The sequence below is a fragment of the Alnus glutinosa genome, chromosome 8 (assembly GCF_958979055.1).
Source record: "Alnus glutinosa chromosome 8, dhAlnGlut1.1, whole genome shotgun sequence".
Taxonomy (NCBI): Eukaryota; Viridiplantae; Streptophyta; class Magnoliopsida; order Fagales; family Betulaceae; genus Alnus; species Alnus glutinosa.
In genome coordinates this window covers 7,305,696-7,331,392 of record NC_084893.1, presented here as the reverse complement: position 1 = coordinate 7,331,392, position 25,697 = coordinate 7,305,696, and the positions used below count along the sequence as shown (strand labels likewise).

At 35.0% G+C, this 25,697-nt stretch overlaps 2 protein-coding genes across 2 annotated transcripts; both read right to left on the bottom strand.

Annotated features, from left to right (window-relative positions):
- Positions 1 to 1,291: 1,291 nt before the first annotated feature.
- Positions 1,292 to 5,341, bottom strand: LOC133874701 (autophagy-related protein 16). Its single transcript, XM_062312580.1, has 5 exons — positions 5,187 to 5,341; positions 4,709 to 4,835; positions 4,249 to 4,430; positions 3,922 to 4,117; positions 1,292 to 2,470 (listed from the first exon to the last, which is right to left on the bottom strand). Coding segments are annotated over exons 1-5 (1,530 nt in total). The 5' UTR covers positions 5,189 to 5,341; the 3' UTR covers positions 1,292 to 1,447.
- A 2,314-nt stretch (positions 5,342 to 7,655) lies between these two features.
- LOC133875463 (uncharacterized) lies at positions 7,656 to 12,763 on the bottom strand. Its single transcript, XM_062313608.1, has 5 exons — positions 12,263 to 12,763; positions 10,249 to 10,285; positions 9,907 to 10,143; positions 9,751 to 9,798; positions 7,656 to 8,370 (listed from the first exon to the last, which is right to left on the bottom strand). Exons 1-5 carry the CDS (start codon positions 12,562 to 12,564, stop codon positions 7,879 to 7,881), a joined length of 1,116 nt encoding a protein of 371 aa, XP_062169592.1. The 5' UTR covers positions 12,565 to 12,763; the 3' UTR covers positions 7,656 to 7,878.
- Between the last annotated feature and the right edge of the window lie 12,934 nt (positions 12,764 to 25,697).

The window sequence follows — 25,697 nt, the reverse complement described above, 5'->3', positions numbered from 1 at the left end:
GTTAATTTGGTAACAATTCATATACTTTAATGGGAATCCAATCAAAATTACAAAAAAAACCCATATTAATTTTTTTTTTTTAAATAAAACTCAAATAAAAATAATAATAATAATTTGAAAACTAGTGGGCGGCCACCCACCAAAGAGCCGGGTGTGGCCTGTGCCACCCCAAATGCTCTCGGGGTGGTCGCACCACCCCCGGTGCCATATGTGGCTGGCTGACCACCGCAATAGGTGGTCGACCAGCCATTGTAAAGGGGGGTTAGGGTTTTCTTTTTCTTTTTTTGAAAAAAAAAAATTGACAGAAAATAAAAAACAATTGTCATTTTTTTTTGGAAAATGTAATCTATTCCCATTGGAATAGCTAATTCTCTCAATTTTTAGAAGAATGGATATTCATCTTCGTAAGAGAATAGTTGTTCCCATTATTTCAAGGAATAGACCCTTACCAAACAAATGAATAACTATTCTTATGGAATAGTCATTCAATTCCAGATGTTTATTCCGCGAACCAAACGAGACTATTCTTATGGAATAATCATTCATTTGTTTAGTAGTGGTCTGTTCCTTGGAATAGTTATTCCAATGGAAATAACTATTTCCTTACGAAGAGGAATACCTATTCCTCTAAAAACATGAGAGGAATAGGAATAGACTACATTTTCTGAAGAAAAAAAAAAACTACTCATTATTTTCTATTGTTTCTCATTTTTTTTATTTAAAAAAAAAAAAAAAAAAAAAAAAAAAAAAAAAAAACCTAGTTTTACGGTGGGGTGGTCGGCCACCCACTGGTTTTCAATAAAAAATAATGTGAAGGTTTTTTTTGTAATTTTGATTCAATTCTAATTAAAGCATGTGTTGTCACCAAACTAAGGAATAAGAATACTTATTCCATTTCTCTCTTTTATTCCTGATAATAACTATTATCTTTCCTAATAGAATACTCATTCCGCAAACCAAACGAGACCGTATTATTTTCATAATTTTTTTTTTAATTCTTTTTCCATTTTGTTCCTTGCAAATGGTTTATTTTCAAATATAAAGGCAGGAATTACGAGGCATATATATATATATATATATATATATATATATAATTTCTTTCTTTTCCTTCTCCATTCTGTTCTTTCTTTCTTTTTTTCTTTCATATGTTAAGGGGCGGGGCAGGCAAGCCACAACCTCAGGCTACTCGTTAGAGGGAAGGTTAGAGGGGGCTGATAATATAGTGATTTATTATTGCCCACCTTAACAACATTAACTGATTATAGAATTTATAGGCATTGAAACCCTGAAAAGCTCAAACATCAATTGACACGCTTTTATTCTCAGTTTGGCACTATTCACAACAATCCCACAACTAGTGCAGCTTTTGTACAGTATGCGTATATGTATCTTATGAACATAAAGAGAAAAGAACGTGGGCTGATTTTTCTTATTGACACCATATCCATCATGTCCAGGTACAAATAATCCCATTCTTGTCCGCCGAGGCTAGAGGTTTTCCAAGCCCGCTCCACGAACAACACAGCACAGGAGAGGTGTGTTCCCCAAGAGTGCCCACTATATCAGCTTTAGATATGGACCAAATATACACAGATCCATCAGCGGATCCAGCAGCAACATAGTTGTCATCCGGACTGATACAGGATCGGCTCCAATTCGATGCCACTCTGTTTCCAGTCGCTCTGAATGTGCCACAAACTTCTAGAGATCGCATATCAAACAAATTATGCAAGTTGTCTCTCCCACTAGTCAATACCACATTTCCATTTCGTGACAAAGAGATGGATGTAACAGCAAGTGAATGTGCAGCTACTTCACTAAGTAGTTTTCCTGTATGAATATCCCATAATCGAAGATTTCCATCAACGTGGCCAGAACAAATGGTTTGTCCATCCATGCTGAAGGAAAGAGCATTGCAGTTGCTATAAAAAATGATTGTGTTGATGCAGTAACCCTTATTCAAGTCCCAAACTTTTATGGTACGATCATAAGCTGCGCTCACAACATAACGACTTGAAATTTTGCTTACATCTACGGCACAAACTTTATCTGTGTGGCCAGTAAGAGTATGACGAATGCGGCTGGAGTTGACGTCCCATACATACAAGTTGTTCGAGCTGCTAGCTGCAATGACAGATCTATTATCATGGGTAATAGTAAGATCAAGAACAGAGCCAAGGCAACCATACAGAGTATGACTTAGTGATCCACTGTTTGTATCCCATATCTTGATCGACCTGTCCTGTCCCCCACTAATCAGTTTGCCAGAATTGTACTCAAACAGTATGGACGCACAGCCACCTTCATGGGCATGGATCCTGTGCTTGCATACAGATGGAACGGATGACTCCAAAAAGAATTCAGCACCATCTTCAGTTCGGCGGACCACGCCGTCCACCTGCTGCCGAGCAAGATTTTCTAAACCACTAGCCTTGAGCCGATCAACCATTTCTTCATAAATTGCATTTGCCTAAATAGATCAAAGAAAAGTCAAGTGAGGCAAATCAGTCAGTGCTACAAAGGGTGGAAAATAAATAAACCTCAACTCCTTTACGATTAAGGGAAAAAACTCAAAACAATCGCGTAGATAATCCATGTCCTCACATCATATCAAATCCAAATCTAGCTTAGTATTGTTTTAAAGAATGGTTTTCAACATTTTTCATATGGTACCATAGCTCTTGAATTGTTGTATCAAATTAAAGCATGATAAATCATCTTAAATGACAAAACTACTCGTTCCATTTCCTCTGCAAATCACAAAATATTTTTCTCTACTAAAATATAAGATATAAATGCTATAATTTATATTAACAAATGAAAGGGCAAACCCCATGCATATAATATATATGTATATATATATACACAAGGCGGAGGAACAAATAAATAAGCAAGAGCAGAAAAATGCTTGCCACAAAACATTGGCAGAACAAACCGAAGGACCAGCCAAAAAAAGAAGAAGACAATTTTCCCTATCCTAAAACTGAAATACAAGAATACAACATTTTCTCCAACTCTCATTCAACTCTCTTGCACACAGTTTTTTCTCCAATTCTTTGTGTGTGTGTGTGTGTGAGGGTGATGTTATATTTTGTCAATAGTTCAGACCCCACAAAACATACCTACCAAACACATGAAATGAATATGGTGATAATACATCTTCATCTTACTGTTTCCTAGGCACAAGTAGAGCCATAAATCACACAAATAGGTCTAAATGAATTAAATAAACATTTCTATTAATAGGAGGCTTGATATAATTTCTAGGCGTGCTTGCTTACACACACAAATATCTTTTCTTAATATTTTCAAGCAAAAAAAATCCTTTTGACGGCAATTCCTTTAGATCCTAGTCAATCTTCCTTTAAGTGTGATTCTTAATAACTAAGAAGAGTTTTCTTCTGCTGTCAAAGCTAAAAGGAATAATAAAAAAACAATTTTTTCCACTAGACCGGATTGGAGGAATTCCTCCAATCTAATCTATTAAACTGACATGTGTCCAAAATGCATGTGAATCACATGTTCCATTAAAAATACATCAAAAATCACATGCATTTTAAACATATGCCCGTTTAATAGATTGAGTTTGAGGAAATTAGAGGAAAATTTTTTCCTTAATGAAACTCCTTTAACTAAAATAAATGAGGACAGCACAATTATAACAGTACTAACTAAAATAAATCAGAACAATACAATCTTAACAGCATTACTTGCATCACCAGTAGCCACAGCTAGACCAGTTTTTAAAACATTAGCCGCCTGGGGGTCAAGACACCATTTCTCCTTTTCTTTTTGTTCTTCTTAAAGTATAACACCACGCGTCCAGTTCCAGTTCACAACCTAAAGCAAACACTATGTATCACCATAAAACTACTCCTGATTCCATGCTTTGATTGCAACTATGAGAATAGTATAAAGTACCTCATTGAGCTGTTCAGCATCCTGCATCTTCTGCAGCATCCAGCGATCAACTAACATCTTATTTTCGGCCTCAGCATTCTTAGCTTTAATTATCATCTCTTCTAGTTGTGCTCTAAGTTCCTGGTTCTCACTCAGAACCAATTCTAAAGCTTTAATCTTTTCTTCTAAGTCCACCTTCAGTTGAGAGCATTCATCCCTGCAGTATGCACCTAAGTTGAAGTCATTCATTCACCCAACAAACTGAAAATCGAGTATCAATCTAATGGTTTATTTATCTTTCTGTTTTGGGGAAGTGTCTAGTTGGCTAAAACATGAGTCACAAATAACCTTGTTTGAGTCAACTCTGTCTGCAGATTCGAGATTGCATCTTCTTTCTCTTGAGCTAAAGCTTTTGAAACTCTGGATTCAGCTACTTCCACCACGAGTTGCTCAGACAAGCGTGATTGAGCTTTGTAACATTGCTGAAGTTCCAACTCCAGATTTTCTGCTTTCTCTTTCCATTCTGATCCCTTAATGGACACACACAAGAAATCTCAATCACAATATTCATAATCATCAAACGGAACATCATAAGGGGCACAAAAATTAAGACTCTGCATCTAAATGGAATTCAACTTTACATCTCATAACATTATTTAGCAAGTCATATATATTACTATTTTCAATTCAATTTCCAATTTAACAAACACTTCGAAGTGTGTTTTCAAGTAACTTGCAAGTTCACAAGCAGAAGAAAATCAAAACCCTGAAAATCATAACTTTTGAAAGGCACATAGCGAGAGAAGACCTGAGAGAGGATGGGCCTCGAAAGAGCGATGAAAGCCGGACCATGAGCCCCTTCTTCGAGCAAATGGCGCTTACGCAGAGCCTTCAAAGCGTGCTTTATCGCTTCCCTTGCTATCTCGTCCTGTGACCTGCAAAGATTTCAGCACCATTTTTCATCAAAATGCAAAAAATAATAACAATAAAAATAAAAACGAAACTCCATTTGTTTGGTTGCTGAAAAAATGTAGGAAAACAAAATTTCACTTCTTTCCAAAACAAAATCACCACTCAACTGTTCATAAAAAAAAAAAAAAAAAACAAAATCACCACTCAACTCAACTCAGAGTAAAAAATTGATTCATTTTGGGGTTGGGATATAACCAAACTAGCTGAGTTTTTTTTTCCTTGTATTTTCTCGGCAACCAAACGGAATATAAAAACAAGAAGCAAATAAAACGTTTCGTTTTCGGAGAATAATTAAAACATACACATACACTTACATATTGATGGAATTGGATTATATCCGAGTATTAGGGTTTGTGGAGGAGGAGATGGAGAGCAATTGTATTCTTCACCGGGGGATTAAGGGAAAAGATTTGACGTACAGGGGGGTACTTCAGGAATATCAAATTTTTGGATAGCAAAAAAGGGAAAAGAAAAAAAGATAAACGACGATCGTTGTCCTCGCATGAAACGACTACGCGGCCTACGCCTTTTCGACATGGTCGACAACTCGACATGACGACATGCAACAGACATCTCAAATATTTTTTTTTTTAAGTAAATCTAAGATAAAAGATGTTGGAATTTTACTATTATTTTTAACTAAAAAATTTTAAATTTTGATTACTGCAATAATATTTATTATTTTTAAAATATCTTTAACTTTTTAAAAATATCATATTTTAATTCACAAAATATAAACCTCGAACACTTGAGAGACCCCCCACCGAAGTAAAACACCTATAGAAATAGGAGATAAATTGTAGAATTAAGGTTCAAACTTAAAACTTTAGCTCAAATATCATATTAAATTATTACTTATACAAAAAAATTTAACCTGATAAAAAATGATGAATTAATTTATATTATTACACTTACCAACTCAACTAGCATCATAGGACGACTTAAATTCTATTTATATAACAAAATGGTTTGAGTTTCTTTATCTTTATAATAAAATTTATTTGATATTTAAGCTTCATTTGTTTCGACGTAAAATATTTTTAATAAAAAAATAAACCAAATAATGAGAACCGAAATCATTTGTCATTTGTGACAACAAAGGTTCTAAAAAGTTCAAAATATAAACCATTTGGCGTACTCTATTTACAAAGTTGATAGAACATGTCATATGTGACATGTACCCACTCTTGGACATTGGCTTCTATAAATTGTATTAAGAATATTATATCATTCTCTATGTTTATTGTCTTTTCTATTATGGTTTATTCTATACCTTATGTAGTTTAAGATTTCTTACTCGCTACTCATTGTTTTTCTATAAATAAAGACATATGTAATATTGTTACATATATTACTTCAATACAATGTAGTCTACTATATACTTTCGCTTTTTCTCTTCCGCTCTCTCTTTCATATATTTTCCTAATATATTTAGCATGGTATCAAAACCACTTTCTTGTGGCCTTTAATAAATGTCTTTGACGTTTCTAGGCGTCCTTCTTGTGCTCTTCAACTGTCTTATAATTTCAGTCATCCACATGCCGCCTCATGCCTTTAAAATTGCTGCTAGTCTCTTCCACACCTTCATCCCCACTCCATCTGGAAAAATAATATCAGAATCAAGTCTGCAAGGTGCATATCTACCGATCTATGGAAGCCCTATTGCCCCCAGCCATCGCACATGCCACCACGCACAACCGACAGTATCTCCACGAGCACCACGTGTTGCCACCGAAACTCCTTTCGGCCAAACAAGCACCAAAACTGGTGTCTCAGGCCCAGATCGGTGGATTTGTGTATTTTGAGACTCTTCTAGCCATGCAAGCACTACCACGTGCCTCCAAGACATCTGCTAGAATTCCTATGCTCATCCACACGCTCCACACGGAGGGAAGATCTTGTCACTTGTTGGACTTGCCAGCAGCACCTCCCATGCACCAATACGCACCTCTTACTTCCTCAGCGCGTCCTTCATGCACGATTCTGCGCATCAAATTCACGCGTTCCAACCTGGTGCAAAACCGGTTTCTAACCGGGTCACCGATTTTAAGCCCAGTTGTCCTCCTTCGGCCCATCTGTCCAAGTCGATCGTCAACTCGGATTCAAACCAATCAACCCGCTCTAGTGGGTTAGACCTGAGTAATTTATTTTCGAGCCAGATGGACCCATGAAACGGTCCACGAGTTTTGGGCCAAATTCCCCCATTAAACTGGCTCAATTCAACTTGGTCAACCAGGTTCATAGACTCCAGTCCATACATAGGCCCAGGGCTATCACAGCCCAGATGTTCCTTCAGATCAGGCACTACCACCAAAAGCCATAGCTAACCTCCTTTGCCTCCGCCAGCCGCCAATCTCTGACCACTGTCTGCCACCGCCGCTAGGATTTCTAGTAGCCTATTCTGGCCATCTCCAGTGACTTTCTTGGCAACAAAAAAATATTTTTTCCTTTCTTTTTTCCAAGCTCAAGCTTATACCTTAAATTTGAGAAGAGATGTTAAGAATATATATTATTCTCTAAATTTATTGTCTTTCTTATTAGGATCTATTCCTTACCTTATGTAATTTAAAATTTCTTGCTCACTACTCATTGTATCTCTATAAATAAAGACGTATGTAATATTGTTACATATACTACTTCAATACAATGTAATTCATTATATATTTCTGCTCTCCTTTCATATATTTCTCCGATATATTTAACAGATGCAAGCATGCTATAACTTGAAGATGCTATTGCTTTCTAAACATGTTAACTACAATCCTCGATTTCTTTCAACAATGAAAAATAAAAGAGGTTAGAGTTCTTCCATTGACAAGTGACAACCAAGGTAACGATCCCAATATATCAAACTCCACAATCCATGACACACTTACTGGTACTTGAAGATACAAATTTTGAAACCATAATTGAAACGCAAAATAATTTTCCTATCCTTCCCTTGTTGCAGTTTTTCTCATCTTCCCCAATAACAGATTTAGTGCACAAATTTCACCAAGAATAGGACTACCCAGCTCGGATCCGATCCAACCAGTCGACGCTCTTTCGTGCTCTTTCTAGTTGGTTGTCAATGTTTCTCCGAGATTTCTCATGGTAATCCACACTCTTCCGTGACCTTTCCACTTGGTCGAATGGGATTCTTAACTTTTCTAACTTGTCAATGTTATGAAACTTGTAGTCATGAATTTTCAGTTTTTCAGGCCTGTCGGTGCTTTTCCTGGGTTTTTCTCTCCAGTCACTACTCTTCCTAGGAGCCTCGAAACAGTCAGTACCTTGTCTGGACTGTTCAATTCGGTCAATGCTGCTCCTTGGACCATTCCTAAATGAACGTGACTTTTCAACTGTCGATATGAATTTCTTTAGATGCCTAATGTATTCAGGATAAAGCTCCAAATTACAGTGGTTTCCTCCTTTGAGCCATAAAGGTTCATACTTCTCCTGACACAGTTGCCAAAGCTGCTTGCCATGAGAACAGTCAACAACCTCGTCAGCAGTTCCCTGGAGAACAATAAGGGCAAGACACCGAATCAGATAATTTGATACTTAATTCAGAGATTGTGCAAAGTATGACTGGGAAAAACAGAGAGAAACAGGGAAGTCCAGAAAATGATAATGCTTAAAGTTGAATGAGCATTTATAAATGGCAATAGCATGTAAAAATCAAAGTTCCAAGCCCACCCACAAGAAGAACTTGTCATTAAGATAATATCCACAGCGACAGCAGACTTTTCTTTTTTATTTTCCAAAAAAAAATGTTATTTGTTTATCATTTGTCATGATAGTGAAATGCCATAAAATTTTGCAAGTCATGCTGACTGTAGACTCCACAGTAGAAATTAAGTAAAGATTTTTCATTATTCTAAGTTCTACTCTCTACAGATTTCCTTTTCCATTTCGCTTTGTTTCATTTTGATTTTCTTCATTATTAGATGGACCAAGACAAAAGTTGCCAAAAAGCAGATGCGAGATATCCATAGCAGTGCCACAAAAACAAAAACAAAAACTCTACTCGATCTTTAACTTTTGTTGAAAGATTTCTCCTAGAGTTATTATTGTATTTTATATGCCAATGTTGGCAAAGAACTCAATTTTTTAGTCATACATATCTACCAGGCCACTTCTTTCATCCATTTATTACTTGATCAATAACATGATCTCAAAAACCACTTCTTTCTGAACATTTAGCTCCATCCAAAACCATATCCTCATTAATTGATAAACCATCATATCATCTTCCATTTGCATATACCCTAAACCCATGATTCTAGCCTTCCTCTTTCCCTAAGAGGCCTCCTATTTAATAAAAATTTAACCTCTTTGCTAGGATACAAATAAATCTGTGTTGCACATCATCAAACCGTAGTAGAGTACTTTACTTATTTATTGTCATAATTGCTGCCTCCTCTTCCTCTTTTTTAGGCTACCGTTCCGGTTGAAGTCGTTCTACAACTATAAACTTTTAGTCTGTCTCTTCTCACAGAAAGCAGAATGCAGATATTAAGATTAAAGACTCCACAACATCCTATACTATAAATTTTCACTCCCGTGTACTAGAGCTAGTTGATGTCATCAGCAACCATGAACATCACATTTAAAAAGGTGTAGGACCATAACCAAATTCATCATTCTGAAGGTAACAACTTGCATCATTAAAATCTTGTGACCATAGGAAGATGGCAGAAGGGAATAAAAGGAACTCTGTTTCTGAGAGACGTAGTGGATTTTATTTTTTTATTTCTATGTAAGTCCAACTGTCCCCAAGAATGAGTTTGCATGGATTGTTTTAATCGCATGATACTGCATTAATGTAGTCAACTACAAGAAGCATGTCACAAAAAACTGATAACAGTAACACTGTAATAATCGCGTAAAACTTACATGAATTACCAGCACAGGACTTTTTACCAATGGAATTTTGTCAATGTTCTGCACAAAATCAAAGTAAAATAATATTCAGAGACAGAACATGCTATATATATTATTTAGATGTAACAGTTAAGGACAGAGATATAGATCAATAAAGAAGAATTCGACCTTATAGATGTCAAACCAATATGAGCGCTTCACAGGATACATGACCCTTAACCCTGATAGTATGGGACTATGCAGGACAACAGCTCTTAGTCTAGGCAAACGGGCAGAGAGATCCAAGGTGGGGCCACTTCCGACAGATTGGCCATAAAGGATTATGTCTTCCTGCTTAGCACCATAGTTCTCTTCAAGACACTTGTATACTGCTTCAATGTCTGCATAAGTATTCTGCTCACTTGGCTGCAAAAAGATTCACATATGAGCTTCAGAGTGCTAATGTGTACCATTTTCAAAACATAGAACTAGAAGGAAATTCGTATTGCCTCTTTCTTTCACTGTGGTTACCTTTCCTGATGACTGCCCATAGCCAGAGTAGTCATACCTGCATAATTTCATAAGATGAATGAGAGTATGTCCAATATCTGAAGCTTAAGTGGAAAGTCAATTGCCTCCTATCTAGACAAATTCTATTTAAGACAGCCATCATATAATAAAAATGGACACTGTAACTATGACTTAATGCTACCAAGGTATAACTTCTGATTTTAGGCCTTAGAACATATAGTCAAACATTATGAAAATCAAATAGTTGACCCATGTTGTCTTTGTAACTATTGATCATCTTCTCATCCATTGTGAGTATACCACTAAGATCTGACACTTAGTTCTTAAGAGCTTCGGGGTCTCTTGGGTCATGCCTAGTAACATCCTTCAGCTTCTCCATTGCCGGAAATTTCTAGGGCAGGGACATCCCAAAGAGGCTATATGAAAAGTTATTTCCGCTCTTTTAATGTGAAGCATTTGGAGAGAAATAAATCGTCGACTCTTTGACGATAGCGAGACCAATGTTTTCCTTAAATCCTCATTTTTTAGATCTCTTTTATATTGGGTTATTGGATACGTTCCCAATTTTCGCTCAGGGAATCTGGTAGATCTTATTTGTTTTCTAGATTGTAGTAGCAGCTAAGGCCTCAGCTCTCTTGTATATTCTTCGTGTACAAGGGATTTGGCTTTTTTTTTTTTTTTTTTCAATAAAATCATTATTATTCATAAAAAATAAATAAATAAATAAAATCAAATTGAAAATCAAATATACTACTAATAATAATTTTAAACGAAACTAGAAGGCATTTCTCTATAATCATGGTGAGTGGTGATCTTTCAGGCTAGTTTTTGCTACTTTGAAAATACCTTGCCTTTGTGTAATACAGTTTTCTTTACCGCACAAAACCAACAGATATTCTTTTCTTCTGCATCCAAATGAATCCTACTCAACTAGGAGACAAAAAGGAAAGTAATTCTGTATTAGAATTAGAACCTAAATCTGCAATCACTGTAACAAATTAATTAATTAAACGGGGTGGTGGGTGAAAGGTCGTGGGTCTAATCAGCAGAGTGCATAAGCTAAATGACCAAGCAAAATACTAATACTACTACTACTACTACTACTAATAATAATAATAATCAAATAAGAAAACTTGAAGAAGTTGGCCCCCATTTGGCATTATATCACCGGGAATAAATTATACCGGTCTCAACCATGCATGGGTGCATTCACCAACCTCTTTAAATTCATTTATGAACTTCCTTTTTGCTCATTAAACCCTGGACCAGAAGTAATCCATAAAAGAAACACGAAAGCTAAAATTGCGACTTTCTCTTAATGGCAGACTTACTGTAAGTGTAAGGTGTCCCAACTTTCCAACTTTATTCGTTGGATCAATTCATTAAGCTTAAAAATCTAAGCAGGTTAATAGAAATTCAAAAGATTTTTCGGTTCCGCTACTAATCTCCATTTCCCAATAGCGCCAAGAACAAAAAACAACCTACGAATAACATCAGACGCCAATCTTATGAACAAATTAAACGTACTCAGAGAACAACGAAAAAGCAAAATCTGTTCCTTTTCCCCCCTTTTGGATCAAGATTCGGACACAAGACCTAACCCAATCCCAGCCCACCCCGACATGGAAACACCTTCAACATCCCATTCTACTTCAATTCCTTACTCCTTTTGATCTATCACCGAGCTTTCAAACCCCGCGCAACTCAAACTCAATATTGAAAAAACAGATGTCACTTCCTTTCACCCAGTAAACAACTCTGCTTAATTAAAACCACTCGAAATCTACACCATCCCACACTCCCCATAAGCCACTCTCACTATCTCCCATTCCTTTTCCAGGAAAAGAAACTCGAATCCCACAGAACCACGAAATGGGTATACTTAATTCATCTTAATTTCATCAACTCGCCCTCCATAAACACAGAACACCAATCCCACAAGCAATTTACATGCGTGAAAAAATAAAAAATAAAACTTCCAAATTGGACAAAAGGGTAGAGAGAACATTCGCACCCCATGAGATTGAGCCGCAAATGGACGCTGAGTTCGACGAAAAGCTCGTACATTTGGCCAATATCGGCCGCGTTTCCATGAGAGTAGAGGATGGTGGAGGTGGCCATGGGGTACCGGACGTACACGGCCACGATCTCGGTGCCGCGGCGCGTGGGCAGCCTCAGGACCTCGACGTTCTCGCGGTGAGGAAAGGGGTCCAGGAGCAAGAGCCCGGTGGCATCGTCCGTAATCAGCTTGTAGGACGGTGGGTTCGGTGGAAAGAATGCAAATTTGGCAGCCATGGACGAAGTCACCCCACCCATTATCTCGCGTTGAGTCTGAGGCTTTGGAAAGAGACTCAGTGGCAAACTGACATTCCTTCAAATTTGTTTAGCTTCTTGTGCTTGGTGCTAAGCTCAGTAGCTAGCTCAGTGAAAGAGAGGGTGAGAGACGGAGAGTCGCAGAGATGTGTGTGAGAAACACAGAGATTTGGGCATGGGGGGTCAATAATTCCTATCCATTAGTTTTTTCCTTTAGGGGAGGCAATGATATTGTCACCACTAGTCTTGTGCAGTTCCACAGCCCATGCTCCACGTGTTATGTTAATGCCCATTTGTTTTTTTTTTTTTTTTTAATAAATATATTTAAGCTCCATGAAATCTCAATCGTTTTCAATTTAACCACACTAAATGATATATCTGACATTTTAATATATCAAATTATTATTTTGTGTCAAAAAAGTCTCTCTATTAGCATCGTCCCTTACGTCGGATGGAAAAAGTGGTCACCTGCCTGACACATGACCTATTTGACCATAAATTTTCTAAAATAACCTCACTTTAATCAATAAAATACCATTTTGGCTCTTAAAAAAACTCAACTGAAAAAAGAAAAAAGAAATCTGAACATAGGGGTGGCTGGTGATGGCCAGAGGCGGATGAGATTTTTTTTTTTTTTTTTTAAAAAAATAATAATAAAAATAGAGATTTTTATTGATTTTTATTTTAGTTTTTTCTATTTTTATATATATATAAAAAAAAATGGTCTTTTAGAAAGTTCCTCATAAAAAAAAGTCACTTGCAAGACATGTTGCCATTTTTTCATCCAACGTAACAGACGGCATTGATGGATGAGCTTTGGATGAGCTTTTCTACACATTGTAATTTGATGAATTCAAACGTAACACATGTCAATTCGTAAGGCTAATTTGAAAATGAGTATTAGTTAAGAGGACTTAAATATATTTACTATTTTTTTATTTTTTATTGAGGTTTGTTTAATTTCCTCTCCCTTTACTTGCATATCTATCTACTTTATTGGTGGCAATTCTTGTTCGTGTGTCGGGTTTGAGTCGTGTTAAGATACGAGTATAAAATTATATAGGTCGTGATTTTGGAGGCCAAATGCCATTCTTTTTTTTTTTTTAACAAAATTGCAACAACAACAACAAAAAAAATCCCATTTGGCTTTGAGAAAACCGGCAATTTCAAAATATGGAAAGATTCACGCTTTCAAATTGCAGACATGGGTACGTTTGTAAGGATGCACAATTTTACCAAATGTTGAACTTCGTTTTTAAAATTCATGTTTTTATTAACTTTGTTTTGAAATCATTATTTTTTTTCTTCAAACCACAAGTTTTGAAACTGCTAAATCAAATAAACACTATACTTGAACTTAACTAAAGATTTATGCTTGATTATTATTATTTTTAGATTTTTTTAATTCCTTGTAACTTGTCAACATATGAACATAATTAAGCTCAAGGAAAATGCTTAATTGGTTACTATAACTTTTACTGTATTTTTCTTACAAACTCACATGTAGTAGTATCTTAATGTTTAAAAAATTAAACAACAAAATTTAATTGGTAAATTTAATTGTTTAATGGCACATAACACTTACCATGTTAATTTGCAAGGGACTTATAAGGAATTTTAAATTAGTTATAGGATAATTTAAATTCTTAAAAGGAATTTGGACTTCACAATGTAAGTATTGATTTTGATTAATTATTCTATTCCTTTATTTAATTATAACAATGATAACATAATAGTCTTTATATAGATAAACTATTACAACGTTCTCAAGAAAAATTAGAGCTAAGTCATCAATCAAACGACGGTTATAGAAATACTTTTACAGAAATACATATGTAATATTTTGTACTTAATATAATTAGAATTGACTTCTTCTACTTAACGTGAAAACAATGACTAACAATAAAATAAAGAAAATAACAATAAAATTCAATTCAAGCAACCAGATAAGCTCACCTCACCTCAGCTTTTTTTTTTTTTTTTCTCCTTTTTCAAAGGCCCACATTCCACACATCTTGGTCTAAACTACAGGTCATTTTCACACAGTAGCTAGGCTTCGCCCTAATTAAACTATAGGTCGTTTAGTCCCTCCTTCAAGAAGTAGGAAATGGTGCTTTAATTTCATTCCATCATTCACAATTAATGTCCAAAACCACCTCTTCCATTGATGATCCCAATCATTATGTATACCTCCACCAATCCGATCATCGATGCAGAATGGTGTTAGTGTCCCAAATTCTCATCGAAGAAAATCACTAGAATCATTAGAATTTTAAATATTCTGTTATAATGCCCATTTAGCTTTTACATTGTTAAGTAAAGTGTAAGTAATAACGCAGTCTATAATGCCTGAGTTTCAATAAGTGCAATGGTTAAATGTTAGGAGAAACTTCATTTATACCTTTCACAGTATAAGCGATTTTGTAATCATGATCTCTAAGTTCAAAAATTTACAATGTCGGTATGTCATGATTTATTTCCTTTTAATTTTACCTTTTTTTTTTTTTTTTTTTTTAAAGAGAAAAAAAAAAAAAAAAAAAAAAAAAACAAAATTCTGGTGACCCATGACTGGCCGTGGGTGAGTCCAATGCATTTTTTTAAATTTTCACTTTTTTTTTTTAATAAAAAAGGGGTCATTTTAACCAAAAAAAAAAAAAAATTGTGAAATTAAAAGGGACTAAAACATAGGATACCAAAATTGTAATTTTTTAAATTTCAAAATTAAGATTGCAAAGCCACTTATAGTACTTAAGAATGTGTAAATGAATTTCTCCTAAATATTATTATTGTACCATAGTAATGCCCGTATAAGTTCATATGTGAAAATGCTATATTTTGGTTATAATGCTCAAGTAGCATATAATATTTAAATATGAGTAATTACGCTATAAAATATAGTGTTAGTATTGTGATAACCACGATGTGGCTATACTATTATCTTGAGTTGTGGTAAGATAGGTTTTAGAGTTTCATTTATAAAACTATGTAAAAATGGCATGCATGCGATTTAGTTGCACAAGTAAATACGTTGTTGTGCTGCCCAAATCTTCTTCTTTTCCCTTTTTTTATATAAAAAAAAAAGAAAAAAAAGAAAAAAAAAGAATATGGAAATGAAGAGTTTTTGGAGAAACTATGGTTTCTCTAGAATTTAGTAAAGGTAGTTCGTATTTTTAATATTTTATGTCATTACGTGCATGGGTGTTCATAAACATTACAAGGAACTGAGGAGGGATTTTGAGTGTTTCTAGGATGTGTTCATGGCCTCATGGGAGTTTTGGAGAAGGACCGTCCGAACGGGCTGTGTTCATAATGTCTTGTTTGGGGTTCCGTCCGGACGAGCTATTGGTAAAATAATAGAAACAAAATTTAAATGGGAAAATAAGTTTAAAGAGTAATATAAGAGAAAAATATATATATATATATATATATATATATAGAGAGAGAGAGAGAGAGAGAGAGAGAGAGAGAGAGAGAGAGAGAGAGAGAGAGAGAGAGACTAATGTTTAGATATAATATCAATGTAGAGTGAGTACAAAGTCAAAGGACTCATTTCAAAATTTTAAGCTCTCGTTGTAAGTATAAACTTATTGGCCTAGTTCATTTAAAGAGTTTTACAAAAGTTTGATGTATATATGATTTCATTTAGCCATGTTATTTTTCCTAGAAATATGATTATGGTTTGGATGATTTTGATGTGTTTAAAAAAAAAAAAGAAGAAGAAGAAGAAGATGTTTTAGGAAAATGTCTATGAAGAGTCAAGGTTTGGAAGGAAAAAACAAATTTGCAAAAATTTCATTTTATTGCATGTGAAAAGGATAATGTGTAAAATGAACAAAGGATGATAAAGTATGTGAAATGTTTGCATGCAGGTACCCAGTGGTTAAGTGAGGTTATACACTTGGCACCTTAAAGTCAAGCGGGATAAATTTGTAGCAACGCAGCAGTTAAGTAGGAGTATTTATTTAGCAAACTCCAGCGATCAAGTGGAAGTATTGATTCACTTGTCAATATGAAAAGAAAAGTATAAGCATGTGAAAAGATAAAAGTATGTAATAATAATGTAACACCTTAGTCTCATATTGAGAAGATGAGTAGTTCATATAGAGAGCGAGTGTTACGTGTCTAATAACTCAAACATGTAACACTGTCGAGCCATATCATACCATTGTCGAGCCCTCCCAAACCACCACCAAGGTCCAAGATAGACTCAGACCACCACCGAGACATTCATGTACCACCCTCAAACCACCACAAAGTAATTATTTTATATTCATATTTTTTGTCTTATTAAAAAAAAAATTAGGGTTATTTTTGTCTTTTTATTGGTCTTATGAGGGACATTTGACATTTTTTGATAGTTTGAGGGGAGAATTAGGGGTGTACAACCGGTTGCGGTAGCGGCTATTTGCTCATAACCATTACCATAACTGGGGTCCCCGGTTATTCATATTTTAGCAGCCTACCGATTGCAGTTTTTACCAATTACCGGTTATTTTAAACCGGTTTTATTTTATTGTTGAAATATTATTATTTTTTTTTAAAAAAAAAAAAAAATCAATATTTGGCAGGGTAACATAAGTAAAAATCCAATATTTGGTTGAATAAGTTTGTGAAGCATTTCAATATTTCAAGGACCAAAAAACCACCATGAGCAATTGATCTTCACCAACAGTTATCCGATAAATATCATTTCTTTTTCCCCTTTTTATACAAGAAATTAAGCACAATTTCCCTGGGAATCTTTCTCTAACAAAAACAGAACGTGTATAATAAAACCATCGGCAACAATTAACCAATCAACGTAAACAATTAGAATACAAAACAGGAAAATAACAAAAACAATTAAGTACAATTCCCTGAGAATCTTTCTCTAACAAAAACAGAACGTGAAGTAACCAATCAAAATCACCGCTAATACTCGGATCCAAGTATCAATAACCCATTACCTAACAACGTAAACAGCTACATACAAAACACCAACACATGGAAAACAAAGTACCGCTTCGACGCAGAATACTTTGACAATTCAACGACTTGGCATGGGCACTGGGCTTATGCGTGGATAGATTAATGGTTATTGTCAGTTATTAGTGGTTACCAGTTATTTTTCAGTTAATAACCTCATCGCTTGTACACCCCTAGGAAATATTGACACAATTAGTACTTTGGGGGAGACATTGACAATTGAATTGTGACGACCCTTTTTTTTTATTTTTTATTTTATACATTTCATAAACATTAATCTCTTAGAATGCAAATAGATCCTCACAGTGGCACGACGATGTGTCATGAAGCAAACATATGGTACATACCTCATAATATGTACATGGTAAATCAGAGTACAACATCTAACTACTATGCAGTAGAAAACATAAACCTAATAACGGAAATCACATCTTAAACATCTATCATAAATTAATAACAAGAAGAGCAATTTAACATCTATGTGTTTAAGTCTTTCCTCAATATAAATACATAACCGAAATGGCTTTATACAATAACAAGTGACACAGGTGTCACAAGCCATCAACAAAACTTATAAAATAGAGGACACCCATGGTCCAGCAATTACGACCGTCGTAGCGAGCTTCGGTCATAATATCCCACGTGCACATCTATAGCACCATCACTACAACTAGAGTACCTGCAGTCAGAGGAACATCATCTATACGATTATGGGAGTTTGCTACATCCGTATAGGTGAAAGTGAGTTCACCATCTCAGTACATAATACTGAGACCCCAGTGATATTAAACTAACTGAATTTTCGCAATGAACCAACTTTTTCTTTTTAGTCTCGCGTACACTATAACAGCTACCAATTTATAAACCTTTGTTTTGAAAACCCCCATAGCTAATATAGCAAACACCGACTATTATAAAACATTTAAAACATACTATGTAGTCGGACCTATACGTAGAAGTTTCATTGCCTTGGAAGCAACTACGTATGCACCTATCTACAATAATACTTTTATGTTGGTAGCTCAAATGCACAGAGATCTAACGTTATTAACTGTGATATCACCGTGCCTCAGAGCATTATAACTTCATGTCAAGGCACATAGATGTCCATGCGGTTACTAGAGTAACACTCTGATATCCAGTCACTTCTTATTGATGTACCATGACAATCCATACCTACTCCCAAGTCACACTGATATCACAACCAATAACGTCACATCCAAGTACACCAAGCTTAAAACATGCCATCTCGCTCTTTAGTACGAGTTTATTATCATTTCCCGAATATGGTTAATACTGAATCCTAGGGCATTACAACTTCATGTCAAGGCACATAGTTGTCCATGCGGTTACTGGAGTAAAACTCTTATATTCAAGAACTTCTTACTGATGTGCCAGGACAATCCTTCTACCTACTCCCAGAATACTGTATTACTCATACCGAACAATGATAATACTCTTGTACCTCCAAGCTCAATGTTCTAAAATCATGCAACTAGACGATAGAAGTATACATAAGTTCTTTGCCAATAAAACTTAGGCATACAAATACGTCTAGCATAAAAACTACAATATTTTATATCTTGAAAACATTACACAATTTAAACAATGATATGCATGCTCATGATTGTCCTTTCATTTCCTTGTGAGGCTTACCCTCCCTTTCATTTTTATGCTCATGCTTTATACTTTACAATTCATACTCTATACTCATATTCTTTACAAATCATGTTTTTTTCAAATACGATAAACCAATCAACATGTAATTTTTATCATTCAAACTCTATACTCTTATTATTTACAAATCATGCTTTCTTCAAATACGATAAACTAATCAACATGTAATTTTATTATTCTACTTTGCATAATTTAAATCTCAACTACAACTCATATTCAAAACACTTTAAACCAATTCAACACATTTCATCCATACATCATTTCATAACATCATTGATATTATTTGAACATAATTGAAACTACTTAAATCAACCAAAACAGATATACTCAACATATAATTGGTTTGAATTTATGAAACACATATACTTTGCAATTCTAATAAACATAAAAATAATAGTTTCTCAGTGAGTAAAATATCACATGGCTGCATTGAGCTCACGACTCCAACTCTACATTGAAGAACCCATTGAAGTCTCCAATTATGACACGGCCCTGCAAATATTTATAACGTTAGACTATGTTATGGAACTCTGTACTCTATGAGTCGTAGACTACCCGCATGCTCACACGTCTCATTACCCGCTTCTAAGTCTAGTTAAGTATCCTAAACTATTATTGAGTTATCATTTAGGTTTATGTTCATATGATCTTTGTTTATTAATACAAAGATGTATTTACTATTTTAATTGGTTTATATATTATTGTTGTATCATGTAATTATTGTTGACCCTTTTATAGCTTGTCATTTACTAGCTAAGTTCACAATATATATTTAACTAGTGTATATGTATATGTGTGTATGTGTGTATATATATACACACATATACATATATGACACTTAAACCTAATCCGATGGTACACATAAATACTATATGCACATGGATAGATTAATTAGATACTAGGTCATCCAATTACTAATTGACTTTAGAGTCTATTTAGGTATTTCCATAATATCACTATTTTATATTTGTTGTCAATATATATATAGTAGAGTTTATTTTAGCCTTTTACTATTCGCACACTTGCTACTCATCTTAAACCTTTACTTCGTTACCTTGTCTCCAATCACCCAAATTGTACAAGACTAAGACCTTCGCATCCACTACCATAACCTAATACAATCTCATAACATTCCATTTTCTAATTCAATCGCATTAGCCATTTACACCAAATGATTTAAATACATTTGCTTCTCACTCTACAATTCCTATATAACAACCCCAATCTACACATAAACAATATTCATCAATTCATCACCATCATACTCATCAATTTTCATCCCATAATCTCATAACAATAATCATCCTCAAATAACACTTAGAAACCATTAAACCATTAACATTCCATATTCAACACTTAAAGGAACACAACTAAAAAAAAAAAATCAACTCTAATTTCGGATTTTTTAACAAGAATCCAATCCATAATCTCAACCAACATCATCAACCAAATTATGCTACTCAAAGCTACAACCCACCAAGAAAACAACCAAACACTAACACTTTCCAAAATCATCAATTTTACATGCATATATTCAATCATTTCCAAAAGAGAATTCAATAACCATGGACTTCTCTACAAACATCATTCCACCAACACCCTTAACACCATAGAGAACCATTCTATCAATAGGCATCCCAAATCAGCCCCCATTCGGTTGAGCTAAGGAAATACCCATAAACAATATTACGAATTAAGATAAGAGGATCATACCCAAAAATTAACTCCAATCAATTATCCATACAAGTAAAATAAGGAATCCAACATTTAATCACAGCCTTCAATCTTCCAAAGTAGGGAAGAAAATCGAGCATCGAAAACCCAAAAACCCACTCGACCAACATGGCAATTTAGAAATCAAAGAGACCAACTCCAACAAGCATTCCCATCAAGGATCAAACTTCATCAAAGAATCACAATTTAACTTAAAATCAAACCCAAGAAATGCCTTAATAATATCAAATTTCAGCTACCGAAAATCAACCCAACTAAAACTCCAAAAATCCACACAACTAAAACATGGGAAATAACTCAAGCTTCAAAATTCCACACCGATTTAGCCAAGAACAGTAAATCACAACACCCATTTGGCCAACACAATGACTCATCACTAATCTCATTTATCGACCACGATTCTTACTCAAAATCAACTCATAATAGAGCATGAATCATAGATTAAAACTACAAAACATCAACTAAATCCTCTAAAAACCTAAACCCAAAGAGGTTTGTACCATTTGGTTCACAAACCAAATTCAAAGGAACCCAAAGGTGAGTTGAACACCCATTCGGTTTACCCATTGAGGAAGCCTACCCAAAATTTCAACAATCAACTCTAGAACCTTAAACACCACCAAAACCGAAACCCACAAAAGAATACCCATAGTTTCCAACTCAAAGAAACCCATTTGGAAATCAAACCGAAAGCTAGAGGAAGAGGATTTTACTTGATTTCGTGGTTTCTCTCTCGATCTGGAACATCACGGGTTTTTGCAAAAAGAGGTTGTCATGGTTCTCTCCCAAATTTTCATAATATATGAGGATAAATGGAATGGGTAGCTAATAGTTTTACTTAGAATGAGTTATTCATCTCATGGGTAATAAAGTTTTCTAGTGGGTATCAAAGAAGAAAACATTTTAGAACAAAAAAAATAACCCTTACACGTTAGTTGTAGCAAATTACCAAGTTCTCTAAAATACCACAAAACAAACCCAAAGATTTCACTATACCCAAATGAAATCAACGATTTCCGACAGAAATTAATATCCAAAACATTCTATTTTCTGAGGAAATTCTCCACAACATAACCCAAAATAATTTTCACAGTATCCATTCGGCTATCACTCCAAAGTCCCAAAATTTTCTTAAAAATCATAACGCCCACTCTATTTTTCTCTACCGAAAACTTTTTTAAAAAAATCAAACCCAAAAATTTATTCAAAAGAATCCAACAATATCCAAGGCCATTACCCTACAGAAAATCCAACCGAAACTTTTCACAAACCCAAAACTTGAATTTTTTTTTTTCCCAATAGGTTTTGCATTCTTTCGGCCATCACTCCAAACACCAACTATTCTATCATCAAAATAACCCATAAATTTCTACATAAAATCAATCTACTAAAGTTCACAGAAATCAACACTCACACAGCTACAATGGAAGACACAAGAAATCAACCCATCATTAAAATTTAAGCTTCAAACAACAACAGCTCATTTGATTTCATTCAGAAAATTCTCAGAACCACAATACCCCGAATCACCCAAATACAATCACAAAAGCTATTACACTCATAAAGAAAACAGAGAAGAAGGGATACCTGCTGGGTTGAGATTTCAAAAGTGAGCTGAGTATTTTCTAAGGATTTGAATTTCTTCCGATACCTTGAAGCATGGCAAGAAGGGTGATTAAATAGGGGAAGAAGGAAGCTATAGTGGCTTAAAGGGCGATGCATGAGTTCAATGTGAAATTGTTTGGATTGAAATGTGGCGAGAGGAGTCAGATGGCTTCAGCAAAGTGTCAATGGTTTTTCAGCCTTGTAAACAAAAAAAATGGAAAAGTGGCAAGGCCTTCTCTGCAACGTGTAAGGGAGTCTGCGAGAAAGATATGAGGTTTTTTTTATAAAAAAAAACGACGTCGTCCAATTGATCCCTTATATATATAAAGATCCCAAAGCAATAAATACCTACTCTTTTATTTATTTAATTATATATGTTTATCATGTAAAAATTATTCTCTTGGGTCAAAAAATATTGTTAAATTTTTTGGGGCGTCATACTCCATCTCTACATGGATCTTTCGCTGCAACATCCCTTTCAAAATCTCTCGGGCTAATCTCACACGGCCATGTGTGTGTGTGAGTGAAGAAGAAATGAGGAAGAGAGGAAATGGGAAGGAGTGCGGGTTGTGCGTGAAAGGGAGAAGCAAAAATGAAGCTACTGCCGTCGGGTGGAACCAAGAGGAAGAAGAAAAGAGAAGGAGAAGAGAGAACGTGTGGCAGGGAGGAAGAAAAGAAAGAAAAGAGAGAGAGAGAGAGAGAGAGAGAGAGAGGATTCGGATAGGGGAAAAGAAAGAGAGAAGAGGGGAAAAAGAGATTGGGTGCCATGTGTCATCATGGGGTTGGTTGAGAGAGGATAATGCAATCTTCAATTAACCAATCCGGTAGTGACATGTGGCAAGTTAAGATTTCATTTTATTAAAACCTCTCAACAATAAAAATTATAGTAGGACCCCATCTTATTTTAGTTCTATCTTTTAACAATTAAAATTTAACCCCACATTTATTCAAACCACACTTTTATTAACGTAATTATTTATTTATTCAACTAAGACCCACTATAATAATTATTACCTAACATATAATTATAAATCTCATTCATTTAATGAACACCATTTATTAATTGATAAATCTCCTATTTAATTTCTTAGGCCTCGTTTGGTTTGCGGAATGACTATTCCATTAGGAAACGGAATAGCTATTCCTAGGAATATAAGTTGATGGAATGGAATGATTATTCTTAATCTTAGTTTGGTAACAACTAATATACATTAATTGGAATACAATCAAAATTACTAAAAAAACCCCACATTATATAAATTTTAAAAATAATAAAAAATAAAAACAAAAACTTAAATTATAAAATAAAATTAAAAAAAATTGAAAACTATAGGGTGGCCGACCACCACAATTGGTGGTCGGCCACCCACAAAATATACAGGGGGTGGCCGCGGTCACCCTCGAAGTGGTCGCCCAGGGTGACTCTGGGGGTGGCCTATGCCACCCCCAAATCGCCCCGGGGGTGGTCGCACCACCCCTGGAGCCATTTGTGGCTAGCTGACCACCCATTGGGGTGGTCGGCCAGCCACTGTTAAGGGGGTGGGGTTTCGATTTTTCACCCTTTTATTTTATTTTTTTTGAGAAAAAAAAAAAAAAAAGAAATTGAAAGAGAATAAAAAATAATTAATTGTGTTTTTTTGGAAAATCTAGTCTATTCCCATTGGAATAGCTATTCCTCTCATTTTTTAGAGGAATAGGTATTCCTCTTCGTAAGGGAATGGGTATTCCAATGGGAATAGGTATTCCAAGGAATAGACTCATACCAAACATAAGAATGACTATTCCATAGGAATAGTCATTCCATTCCTAGGGTCTATTCTGCAAACCATTTATTAATTGATAAATCTCCTATTTAATTTCTTAGTCTTTACATGAATGGTAGTTTGAGGGGATATGTGTAGTTTTCCCTTTAAATAACTTCCCCTTATTTTGATATTAGTAGTACTAATTAAGATTTGTCAGCAATGATAAATATTTGTGTTACTGCATGTTAAGGATAAAATCCCATGAAGCAAAACTTGTATGGTCCACCGATATCGCAAAAGTAGATGCAAACTTCATCCCTCCCAATCAAACTCTACGTTTTTGGTTGTGCAAAGTTGGAGTTTACGTAACAATAGAATGGTTTTTTTTTGTTTTTTTTTTTTAAAAAAAAAAAATTGATAATTTTGTGATATAATTTTTTTTTTTGTTTTTGTTTTGTTTTTTTTAACAGGATAATCATCTCAAATTTCATAACTCAAAAGGACAAAAATTGATCCTAACAGATAGGATCTAGGGACGTAAAACGTTCCCTAAGAACAATGTTACTAACACTCAAAGGAGTCTCTTCCAACCAGCATAGATCAACATTATTATTAGAGACCTCATTTGCGAAAATATGGGTTGCAGAGTTGCAATCATGTGGAATATAAGCAAAACTCACCGACCTGAAGCAGCCCATCTCTAGATGAATATTCTCTATAAAATGGCTAACCCATGAAACATATGGAGGCTCTGAATTAATGTCTTTAACCACTTGAGCTGTATTGCTTTCAAAAATAACATTAAGGAAGCCAACTTCTTTGTTGAACTGCATTGCAAATAAAGCTGCCATAACTTCAGCAGTTTTGGGGTCTACATTCACCTGCTTCGACACACTTCTAGCCCCCAGGCAAAACCTGTTACTGCCCCTAGCAATCATTCCCAGCCCAATCCATCCTTTTTTCATGTTCAGGGAGGCATCCCAATTTACTTTAATAGTTCCACTAGGAGGAGGAATCCAAGTGGTGTGTTTGTTTCCTCTATTCGTGCCCCATATATGTTGAGTATCAAGTTCCTTCCCATTACACTGTTCAAACTCAATCAAAGAGTTGGCCCCTTCTTTGAACACTATAACAGGGTGGACAAAATACCATAAAAAACCAATGCATTCCTGCAAAGCCATATCCTTCAGGCAATCACTGCCATTAGATCAAATTCTTCCCTACTCATTCTTCCCATGCAATACTCAAACAACATCCTGAAAGTTGTGCCCTCATAACAGCATTTTTGAAAACAGGAATGGTGACCTCCCCAAACGTCCCTTGCAGTTAGGAAGGATCAAAGAGCATGGAGGATAGTCTATTCCTTTATGGTACAGCAAGGGCAGTTTTTTGCATCTACTACCCTTTTAC

Coding starts and splice junctions, on each gene's coding strand:
- LOC133874701 (XM_062312580.1), bottom strand. Junction 4,431..4,708: donor CGAGGCCCATCCTCTCTCAG/GTCTTCTCTCGC, acceptor GTGTCCATTAAG/GGATCAGAATGGAAAGAGAA. Junction 2,471..3,921: donor ATGCTGAACAGCTCAATGAG/GTACTTTATACT, acceptor TGATCTATTTAG/GCAAATGCAATTTATGAAGA.
- LOC133875463 (XM_062313608.1), bottom strand. CDS start 12,564: ATGGGTGGGGTGACTTCGTCCATGGCTGCCAAATTTGCATTCTTTCCA. Junction 10,144..10,248: donor ATGGGCAGTCATCAGGAAAG/GTAACCACAGTG, acceptor ATCTTTTTGCAG/CCAAGTGAGCAGAATACTTA. Junction 9,799..9,906: donor ATTGGTTTGACATCTATAAG/GTCGAATTCTTC, acceptor GATTTTGTGCAG/AACATTGACAAAATTCCATT.